Raw genomic sequence first — 12,033 nt, forward strand, 5'->3', positions numbered from 1 at the left:
TAGAACCTTTTATTGAAACACAGTAGTACCTTTAGCAATCATTAAATGAATGGGGAGAAAATGGAGGAGATAGATAGGCTACAGTAGACAGATACTAGATCGATAAATAATGACTGATGTCATTGATGTATTTGATGTTTAAAAGTTAAAAATGTGTGTGACGACGATGACACCGGTGGGGGGGGGGGGGGGTAGATATATAAGAATTATAGGGTTTAAGTGGTGAAGAACTATTATTACTAATGGGTCTTGACCCTGTGGTCAATAAGTGCAACATTTTGGGGCCTGAACATTTTTTTTATAATAATAATAATAATACATTCTTGTGAAAAATAACAAACAAACAGATATTCTGAGACACAACAGAGGAAGCGATTGAGCTAAATAGTTTGACCAGCTTTTAAAGAGAAGATCAAAGCACCATAGGGTCTGGAGAAAAACCCAGTTCTCACGAGAAAGGCCTAAATACCCGAATACAGATATGACAGCACTGATATTAATACTGTAATTCATTAATTAAATAATTCATTACTTTGAACCCAAGCAATCTCTTACCTTACACCAAACCTGCAAGATGTCACGACACGATATCTTTAGGGTAATATCCTATTGTTTGAAAAACACTGCTGCAGCCTACACATGACATGGTAAACTAAGAAACATTACAGCAGCTGTAGATACAGTATATTGCATTATGTCTATATTTTCGTGGTATTTTTGTAAATGATTATGGACATTCTGTGTTCACTACATGCAGCAGTGTCTGTGCTCAACATCAATTACCCTCCTTCGCTAACAAGACATCGCTAACGCAATAAGACATTTAGTGCATGAAAAACTACAACGCTTCAACGCTTCAGTTATATATATTTTTTTACATTCATATAACTTTGATTACCATAACTTCTTAAACTTTCTAAATATCCTCAAATTAACATACATGTATCATCGAACATTTTAGCAGTAGTAAGTGAGGGAGCATGTTTTAGGACCATGAATAGGGAAAAGGTGTCATCTCACACTGAATTTGGATTTTTGGCTGCAACAGATAAAAGTAGTTTCTCACGTACAGTACAGCCACACGATTATAATACATCAGCCTGCTGATACGTCTGGTGACATCTAAACTGGAGTAAAATTGTGTGGAAACAATTCGGAGAACCAGTGCAAAGACTTTAGGGCGGTCCTTCATATTGGGACTGTGATATGATATGTTTTCACAGTAGATATGTTAGTGGTAATGTTCGCCACTGTTGTAGCCCATACATTGTTTTTTGTTACCGGACTACTGGTAGGCATAGATCTCTGATTCTTTGGCTAAGTGAGGTTGACAAAGAAACAAAGCCGACTTTCTGTGCCAAACCTAGTACAATGATTCTGCACTACATTTTGGCCTCTTTGGAAAATATTTAAAGCCTCACTATGTAACTTTTTTTTTATGAATTAAAATTGTGTCCAATCTGTATGGTAGAGTATGTTAATGTATTAACTTATTCAATTGGGGTGGTTGTATTTTGTCTCCCTGCTCGACTATTGAGACATTTAGATTGTGTCAAAGTTCATGTCTCACCTAGACACAGGATCTGACACACATTTTTACCTGATGGTCAAGATTCAATTTATCTCCTGAGCAAGCAGGCAGGCTCTATTTGCTCAATGGTAACAATGTCAGCACTTGCACAGGAAACTGGGGTAGAAGACGAAAGTTACATAGTGCAGCCTGAATATAAGCCTATAGAATTTGACATTTTGTTCTATGTCATAATTCACACACGTACATATCGCAACTGTGAATTGTGGAGCCATAGTGAGCTTAAACATTATTAACCGTCTATTAATCGGGTGGGTGGTTAAAAAAATGTTAAATGTTGATGTGTGGATATATCTTCCTCTATTCGCTACAGAGCAAGCTACTGATTTTCTTAATCTATTGTAAATCTGTGGTAGGAGCACATGTCAGAGGTAAACTTGTGGTTGGTCTAGAACACGATGACACCATTCCTGTAGCACTAGCGATATGGACCCTTTCCCCAACATCCATTCTGACAGGTAAACACACCTCAAGTTTACTTACTGTTAAAGGAGCACGTCACCCATTTTCAACCTTATCTTCATACATTAATGCTCATTATAAGATGGCACCATTTCTGTCCACTCACTGTCTCTCAGGGGAGGGTATGTGGACAGTTCAGAAACCTGCCTACCAATGACATCATCGGTGATTTGGTGGGGATTCCAAGCTGATAGAAACAACAGTCTTTCTCTTCCTGGTAAGTTTGCGTGATGAAATAAAAGCCAGTGTTCTTGCATCAATAAACAATGAATAAATAAAATAAGTTGTTTGAAATGACCAGGATGACATTTGTAGGCACATTTTGGAACCATCCAGACACAGAGCACACAGAAACACAGAGCAATGAGAGCATGTAGACAGAAATGCCACTGTCACATAGTGAGCATTAGTGAGGACCCATATGTGTGTGTGTCGTTGAGGTGTTCCTGTGCCTGTATGCTATGAAGTGAACCGTACAGGAGCTGTCCATGCTGGGACATTGCTGTTCCTTCTCACCACCACTATAAAATAAACAGGATTTTAAATACACAGTTGGGGCGGAGGGGCGGGGGTTCAGGGTTCTGTAGCGATGATCTCAATTTCAATGGGCTCCACCTGCGGTTCAGTAGGTGGGGTGGTGGCTTCCTCCTCCACCTCCATCTGCTCCAAGTCTGGCTCTGTCACAACTACTGCCACCTGCTGGGGATGCAGAGAGAGACAACTTACTAAGTGTGTTGTACAGTGAGTGACCTGATAACGTAACTTACAGCTTTATAGTTCAACAGTGCATGGTAAAATATTGGGTGTTGGTTCTAGAGTGTAAATATGGACAGGTACAGTAAGAGTATGGAGGGTTAAAAACATTATGAATCACTTTCTTTCATGAGAAAACAGTATTTTGTACAATTTTACATTTCAAGTCATAGAACTACTGGATTTTTGTATTGTAATTATTGAGCTAGATAAAACCACAAACTGCAACACAAAAATGCAGTTTGTTTAATCCCAATGAAGCAATACAAATACAAAGTCCTTTTATAATTATATCATTGAAGGTCAAAAAATAAATAATGAGGCCTAGACCGTGGCGTCGCGGTCTAGGCACCCTGGTTGCAGTGTGCCGCGGGTTCGCGTCCTGTTCCCGTCGGCCTTTCCTGCATGTCTTCCCCCCATCTCTCTCCCCATTCTTCCTGTCAGACTACTTTCCCTGTCCCTCTCCAATAAAAACAATAAAAAAATACCAAAAACAAATCTTAAAAAAATAAAAAATAAATAAATAATGACTTTGCAAACTATATAGCCTATCGACAGACAAATGATCCATCGCACAACAGGATAGAACTGGACTTGATTTGAAGGCTTTAAACTGCGTTTCACATATTCGCTCAAATTCATATGATCCAGTGAGTTGAATTCTTTGACATAACTGTCGTCCCTGGATATTATGGTTAAGAACATTGATGCGTGGTCATTTTGTATACAGTAGTTACACTACATGTAGAATACTGTAGCCTACATCAGCCACTCTCTGCAAAGTCATTGAATTGTAACTTTAGAAATGTGCAGATACCCTGTATACACTTATACTGTATGTTGCTTTGTTTACTGTTGAGTGAGAAAACAATGTTGCACATTAAGCTAATCATCTGGGGACCCCCAAAAAATAATTTGGGGACCCCCCTGGTTTGGGAACCACTGGTGTATAGTAACAAGGTGTCCTCTATGGACCATCATGGGTTACCTGTGGTCCTGCAGGCTGCACCACAGGGGACTGAACCACAGGAGATGCAGGCGGCATGGCTGCAGCAGCTGTAGCAGCCTGCACTGCAGGGACGGCTGGAGGGCGAGTCTGAGGATAGGCCGGCCGCTGGCTGGGAGCCTGCAAGGATGAATCAAACAGTGTGAAGAGCAGGTAACATCACTTGCTAATGTAGAGCCATGGTAGCAGAACTTAGACACAGATATGTTTTTGATTTGTGGCTAAACGTAGAAAAATAAAAATAAAAACCACCAAAACAACCTAGACTTATTAATTAACTTGAATAGCAAAAGCTAGCGTCATGGGGTGAACGTTTGCTGATCTACAAGATCAGCAAACGCAAATGCGATGCGTCGTCAGATTGTAAAACTGCTATATTTGGCAAAGACATTTGGTGTAGACAGAGTGGAATACTATAGTGGAATAGTGCAGAGTAGTGTAGAGTGGAATACCCTGGGGGACCCAGTCAACAAAGTATAGGGTTTAAGTGGTTAAAACAGAAAACTATTAAAAGAAAAAATACGTTTTTGAAAATATTAGCACAGCATTGTCCAGTGAGACAAAAGGAGCAGAAAAAAAAATGCATGTGGACTCACCTGGGTTCCACCAGCAGCCATGACGCTGAGTCCAAACATCATGGCGGTGATACAGAGCAGAAGCTCCAGGACCAAGAAGATCACCAGGGTTCCCAGGATGCCGTCGATCAACAGCTAACCACAACCATCCACAAGAAGAGACACATATCAATCATGGTGGACATACGGTGTAGCTCTGTGCTTAACTGTAATTTAGGGTTTCCAGGAGGTGGAATACCCATTTCATTTTCTGGTTGATTTTCCCATAGCTTCTGATTGGCTCAGAAGCATATTTTAAGCTAATTAAGCTATGAAAAAATTAACCAGAGCAGTAAGTGGGCATACCACCTTCTGGAAACCCTAGACTACAGAACCTACTTATTGCTTGTGAGAATGTGCACATTTGTCAATATCAGCATTCAAAAAGAAACATTTAATGTGACTGAAGTTCAGTGACTATAATAAACATTTGTTTTTCCTTGTTTCTTGCTACATAATTATCATGTAGGTATAAAAACAAAATACAAACATGTTGTTTATTTTTACACAGCCAACACCAGTCATGCTGTATAGGTTCAGGGCATGTCTTTCTCTTACAATACATTTCACAAGACTACTCAAGAGTCCTGAATAATGCAATTAATTTGGATTAAAACATAAAGTATTGCTTGATAAGAGCATCACTTACTTTACACTTTTGCTCGATCAGCTCAGTGCATTTCCTGAAACAATGTTGCTGCAGACAAAGAGATATGGGATCTGTTTTTTTATTTTTTAAATCATGTTCTAATGTACATTATTATGGATTTGATTCGACTAAATTTAAAGTGTATTCATTCAGTAAATGTTCTTCAAAAGAGTACAATTCCTAAAACAACAAAAATAAACAACTATGTATGTTTTATGTTCCGTTCTTCAGTCAAATATTAGGGAGATGTCTTTCCTTAAAGCTTTCTACCACATACTGTATATGAAGATGGTTTCTGATTTCAAAATAGCTCCCACTTAACAATGATTTAATGACTGTGGTCAAAGATCTACCATGGATCTACTGTATCAGGCCAACTTTTATCTCATTTATTAAGTGTCTCATCAATGATACATGCCATTTGCTGTTGATTATAGTGATTGATAATTGTATTTATGTACCCCTTTGCTGTAAGTTAAAGGGTCAATTTGGTAATTTAACTACTTAAGTTAATTAGTGACAAATAGAAAAAATAGCCACTGTACGTACAAGGTCACAACTTGCATTACAATGCATGTGACAACCGGGAACAGTCTGGTGACCACCGGAGAGACAGTTGACGGCCGGAATGTAGACCTGGTGAGACAAAGGAGGGGCCCGGACAGGAGGCCATCCACAGAGCCTAGTCCCTCCACGTGCCAGAGCCTCCCCCGGTCCCGGCAGAGTAGTTCCGGAGAAGCGTACTGAGGGGCCCTGTTTTTCCCTAAGAGGACTGACCGTGGGTAGCTGGGACGTAAGTCAGGGCTTGATTAACGCCGGCTGGGTCACCTGGGCGAGGGTGTATGTTGCGAGACCCGAAAGTTAACACCCCTCGACCCCAGGCTACAACACTGGTGATACGTCCCAGGTGCATCCATGTGATGTTTTTTTATTTATGAGCTATTTTCATTATTCAAAAAAAGACATACCATTTTTGACAATTCATTAATTAATTAATTAATGGGCATGCCATTAATTAATGATATGCCCAAAATAGTGACGCCAGCTTATGTTCCATGCAGGTCCAAACACTACAGATATGCAAGACACAAATAATACATAGGCATAAAATCACCAAACTAACCATTTAACAAGAATAAACACGTTACGGAGCAGGAAGCTTTTGTACATAATACAAATTATAAAGAGGGAGCTAAGATGAAATGTTGAAACTGAAAGCCCTGTATGCACAGTATGCTGCAATGTACTGTATTGTGCAATGAGTGTAATTGTATTTGAAGTAATTCTCAAATCCATGAATTTATTGAGACCTATTTTTAGATTATACACATGCTTGTCAGAATTTGATACAAATTGTTTTATATTGAACAGAATAGCATGTGTGAATTGTCCTACATGCAAACATTGTTTCATTCTTGCACCAGGCAAGCTTGTGTAGTTGGACTTTGAACAGTAAATTATTATAATTTTTTACTATAATTCTTCAAAAGGGTTGTATACTGATGAGACCTTAAATTTCATCACATCAATTGTTTTAATCAATCTGAATGCAGATGTGCAAAAAATATTATCGCTTGACTTGGAGGCAGAGATTCGAATTCTGCATCTTTGACCACAGTAATGGATTAAGTGGGCCTATATTAAAAACAACAGTGGTTGATTCAAGTCTAACATGCCTGCATCTGCTAAATTAGCCCACAGCAGGCTGTCCCACTTCCCTTAAAATACTCAATATGTTTCGACCTGGTACAATAATTCATTCAATCCTCACACAATTATGGTCTTTTGCTTTCATTGCATATCAGATTGACCAATTGGACCAATGCAATGAATGTTGATCCTATACTAATAGTCATCATCAAACTGTGTGAGGTTCAGCCCATTGTGTTGACATGCTGTGGAATTAGTTGTATTTGTGCACCCAATTTCACGTGGGTGCACTTACAGTATTTAGCTGTACCCCATCCTTACGCTAAATGCTCCCTGACTGCTGTCTTAGTTTTCAACTCTTATCATCACCATGGCTTAAATGTGTGAAGTGTGATCATAACATATTTGGATCCAGAGATTACCGTAGTAGACATTAGTCTGGGCTTTTTTTATTTATTTTTATGATCTTCTAATCCGGTCTAGAAAGAATCAGTCAATATAGGCATGATCTGTGCTCCCTAACTCCTCTCAGAAACTATAGGGATATCATAGTGGTAGGGCCTACAACCTGTGAAATGTTATGAATCCAGCAAGTTTCTTCAATTACTTCACTGAATGATTTGTCTGGTATGTCCATGTTTTATTCTAAGAAGAAATAGAGTATGGACACTGGAAACACTGAAAAAAGCTCCTATTTTATTGCTGTCAGCAATAAGGTACAGTGGAGCTTTTTTCAGCATCCAGTGTGCAGGACCCAGATTCCCACCTCCATGCCAACAAGGCTTATGAAGAGTTTACCACAGCGTGTAGCTCCAGCCTGCGGCAGTGTTCACAGTGGTAGGAGTCCTGGCGGTACGGCAGGTGTTTGGACATCAGGCCCAGGGCTGCCGTCGCAAACGCAGCACTGATCAGATGCAGCACCAGCACAACTTTCACCTACACAAGTCACACAAAAAGCTCATATACATTACAGTACATTACAGTGAGTATCAAATGTCTTCTATTGTCAGTCTAACTATCAATCAATCAATCAATCAATCAATCAATCAATCAATCAATTAACACTAATTAATCATTGCCAACACAGCAATTATTATTATTATTATTTACGTATTATTAACAACTTATTTAACTAGTTATTAAGCCCTGTTTTATACCTTGGCTACTCGAAAACAGCCGATGTACAAGCTGACAATTGTATACATTTATTTTGGGACACTACGGTAAATGTGGTTAAGATCATTGTCCTGTCATTAAAACTCACCCAGAAGAGAGATGGGAACCTCCCACTGTGGACCAGCACTGAACCAGACAACGTCACCTGTACATCACAATGAAATGTTTTACAACAACAACAACAACAACAACAACAACAACAACAATAAACTGAGCTTATAGCTGTTCTGACACGAATCTTGACAAATACGAGACTACACTAAAATCTGTAATAAAATAAGAATTTAAAATCATTCTAATAACAAGGGGGTGGACCACCACAAAAAAAAGGTTTAAAACAAGGTTTCCTTGTAAAAACTGAGAAGGTTTTAAGGTGAATAAGCTCAAATTTAAACAAATTGGAGGAAAACAAATGATGTGGATCACTATGTAGGCCTACTGTATATGGATTGCTGCTGTATGACAGTGGTTCTCTTTTTAATTTCAAGGACCTCCAGTTTGGTATGCATTAGACCACTGACCCCCATAACTCTGAGAGTTACAGACCCGTAATGGTCCATTTGGTCCCTAACCCTAGCTGCCGGGGATCCCTTGGAACCCCCTCAAGGACCGCATGTGGGTCCCCAGAACGTGTGTGTGTGTGTGTGTGTGTGTGTGTGTGTGTGTGTGTGTGTGTGTGTGTGTGTGTGTGTGTGTGTGTGTGTGTGTGTGTGTGTGCGTGCGTGCGTGCGTGCGTGCGTGCGTGTGCGTGTGCGTGTGCGTGTGTGTGTGTTGTCACTGACCTGGACCACAACAATGAGGAACAGAGCCACGTCTCCAGTGAAGTGGACCTCATGGATCTGCAGGACTGAGGCACTCAGACACAGGATGAGAGCTCCGATGATGATCTGGATGGCCTGGGAGGAGATACAGTATAAGTATGTATAAACTAGGTGTATGTATAGGGACCTCTGACATAGACCTGCTGCACATATAAACAGAGCTGCTAACACATTTTAAATATGAGTTTTTTTTGTATAGGCCTGCTATTTAAATATTTTTAGGAAAAATGCTGCTAATTGTCCCAAAAGTGACTGCAAAAGATTGCTGCTATTTGTTTAAAAAAGATGTATACCCTGTATAACATTTATATATAACATTTAGTGTGTATCTCCAGCTAATTCCAAAATGTGCATTTTTCAGGAAATGACGAAAACAAAACAAAAAGTGGAGTTCGGAGGTTTTGTTCATCATTGATAAGAACAGCTGAATGGACCTCCAAGCTCACAATGAGGTTGGCGGTCAAAAGGGGGTGGAGCCTGGAGTCAGCAAAACCAGCTAACTCCACCCCCCTTTGGTGGACTAAGCTGGTTTAGCAGAAAGTTTGAGGATCCAATGGAGTTAGCTGGTTTTGTCAGAAGTGCTTTTTAATGCTTTTCATTTTTACAATATTTTTTTTTACCAACACACAGAAATAAAGGGTGTTCAATGGCCCTGATTTATGGGAAAACATGCAAAAGCGTCGAAATGGAGTTACAGTAGCTGGTTTCTGCCGGACAGCAACGATATATAACATCCAATGAGACATAGCTCTGTTTAACACGATGCTGTACCCCCTCCAACTGTATGCACTTTCCCCATGTTTTTCTTAAATTGTTTTATAATGGTTTGACACTTGCTTTGGCAATGTGAACGTACAGTATGTTTTCTCATGCCAATAAAGCTCATTTGAATTTAATTGGCGTGCGTGCGTGCGTGCGTTACATCTTCTGTACAAGTACACAGGAGTGCAATTCTTTGGTTTTGGTTCGTCAACATTGTAGCTGCAACAACAACAATAACACAGAAATAATTAAGCATATAGCAACAACAGTAAGAAAGAGAATAAGCATGTTCATAGCACGCTTGGAGAAGATGCTGTGTCCATGGTTTCTATTATGTGCTAGTTACATCATGTGTACATTTACACAGCGTGCATACACATCAGTGCAGTCTTGACTCTTGTGCAGTGCAGTGTATGTGATGTGTTTAAAGAGTGCAGTGGAAGCCATGAATGAGGTTAGCTCACCCCGAGTGTTTTGGGTTCCATCCGGTGGTAAGAATCCACCTGTCCCGGGGACAGAGTGGACACCGGGGGCGCCATGTCCTTCGCCATCATCTTGGAGTCGCTCGGACGTCTAGTGCAAGGAAATGTGACTTGACTTCCTGTTTAACACACAATGAACAACAGAACAGAGAAAATCTCAAAATGTAACTTATATGGAGCATTACATTTTACAAATTCACAGTAAAAAAATAAATTACAACATCACAGTTATCAAGGCAGCAAAACAGTACAGTCATACTGTATTAAGTTGAATATCAACACAATCAGTTTGTGTCATCTTTAATAGATTTTTTTCCAGAGTATGTTTCGTTTTTCCAGAATTTGATTTCTTTGAACCAACACACTCCAAAGTAATTGGGTGATTTGTAGGCACAGCATTAGCCTTGTTGGTTGTTCATGACATTTGTAAAGATCTTGTACACAAGACATGTGCTTACACCAGTGGTTCTCAAAGCAATTTCTGGGACTCTCAGTGGTCCTTGAGGGGGTTCCCAGCAAAATTAGTTGATATAACATCAAAATGCGTTTCACCACTATAACCCTATTGTATGCTTCAGCTATAGATTCCCTAGAACAAAATTGTTTCAGATGGGGGTCCACGGCCATCAATTTGGGGGCCCTGAACATGAAAATGTTTGAGAACCACTGGCCTAGGCAGCACAGAGATAATATGGTGAAGCACAGCATTCTTTCAACATCCACTCTTTTTTCTTAGAATGGGTTCAATTCACAATAGTCAGGGAAATATGTGAAAAAGTTGTTCGCTTCTGGCAGAAAGTGTGAAATTTTGCATCTTGAGGTATTTTTGTGGGCTGAATTCAAACATTGCTGGATCCAAGAGTTCGGACCAAAGGGTTTGCCGCCATCTTGAATTCCAACATGGCCGCTATGACAAAACTTAAGATGTTTGTTAGTTCTGAATCCCATAGTAAACAATAATATTTGGTGTTTTTTTAACTTTACATAGCATGCTGCTTTGTTGTTGGTATTAAGTGATATTCAACCCACTGTTCTTTAAACCCCCAAACACGACACAACAACGAGGTCAAAAGTACACTATAACAGCGTTTCAAAGTACAATATAAGAGTGTATTTGCCAAAATAGAAGTACTGTTATCCTTTTATTGTGTACTGTTTTTCTCCCCTCTATTTTTTAACAGTAGGTTACTATTTATCTCCATTTCCCCCTCATTTTATAGTGTACTGTTCTATTTTTTTAGGCTACTATTTTTTCTTCAATCATTTATAGTGTACTGTTTAGCTATGTTTTCTCTATCTTAATATTGATCATTTGACAATTCTTTGGTATCCTTAATTTATTTTGGTATTTAAAAATGTTCCCATTTATTCCCCTATTTTTTAACTGTACTTCTATTTTGGCAAACACCCTTCTATTGTACTTTGAAACTATGTTATTATGTACTTTTGACCTCAGTACTATTTTGGCAAATAAACTCTTCTATTGCACTTTTGACCTCGTTGCTGTGTCATGTTTGGGAGTTTAAAGAACAGTGGGTTAAATATACACTTACCAACAACAAAGCAGCATGCTAACACAAATCCTAATTCAGGTGCGCACTCGTCCAGGTGCCCACTCTTCTGACCTGACCAGTTACGGCTTGAAAGACTGCTCTCTTCACATGTTGACGAAGTGCCTCCTTTGTCGGTGGAATATTTTCTACTTTGCGATTTCTATGAGAAAATAGCTGCTTGGGTGCCTCGTTCACTTTCTTCAGAGGAGTTCTTCTGTACAGGACAACAAAGAACCTCTCTATTTCATCCGTACAGTATCATCATTTGTTACTTCTGCCGCTGCGTGTGAGAGATGAAGAAGACTTTCTCCAAACTTTTTCCCATGTCCAAATGCCAACCACAGTTCACAACCATTCATGACACTTGCCATTGCGATAGCCAACACAACCACATCTGTACCCCTGCTGGTAGCGTGCCAGGCATGTAGCAACATTCGTGACTCAGCCTCTTCATGTGTAGCCTACATGGTTGAAGTTGAAAAACATCTTCTTCATGGGTTGTGAAAAGTGTTTT

General features: G+C 39.5%; 1 protein-coding gene across 1 annotated transcript; it reads right to left on the bottom strand.

The window, feature by feature from the left end:
- Positions 1-11,647, bottom strand: LOC311061866 (uncharacterized protein). The gene is made up of 9 exons (XM_084080567.1): positions 11,520-11,647; positions 9,949-10,085; positions 8,684-8,797; positions 7,990-8,046; positions 7,524-7,661; positions 5,076-5,123; positions 4,409-4,522; positions 3,795-3,932; positions 1-2,752 (listed from the first exon to the last, which is right to left on the bottom strand). Exons 2-9 carry the CDS (start codon positions 10,036-10,038, stop codon positions 2,627-2,629), a joined length of 825 nt encoding a protein of 274 aa, XP_083936693.1. The 5' UTR covers positions 10,039-10,085; positions 11,520-11,647; the 3' UTR covers positions 1-2,626.
- Between the last annotated feature and the right edge of the window lie 386 nt (positions 11,648-12,033).

The sequence above is a fragment of the Gymnoscopelus microlampas genome, assembly GCF_963454915.1.
Source record: "Gymnoscopelus microlampas genome assembly, chromosome: 15".
Lineage (NCBI taxonomy): Eukaryota > Metazoa > Chordata > Actinopteri > Myctophiformes > Myctophidae > Gymnoscopelus > Gymnoscopelus microlampas.

Excerpts from the sequence above, each read along its gene's own strand:
- LOC311061866 (XM_084080567.1), bottom strand. The coding sequence starts at position 10,038 with ATGATGGCGAAGGACATGGCGCCCCCGGTGTCCACTCTGTCCCCGGGA. Across the intron at positions 8,047-8,683 it reads TCCTCATTGTTGTGGTCCAG|GTGACGTTGTCTGGTTCAGT; the intron begins GTCAGTGACAAC and ends TGTGATGTACAG. Across the intron at positions 3,933-4,408 it reads TGGCTGCTGGTGGAACCCAG|GCTCCCAGCCAGCGGCCGGC; the intron begins GTGAGTCCACAT and ends TCATCCTTGCAG.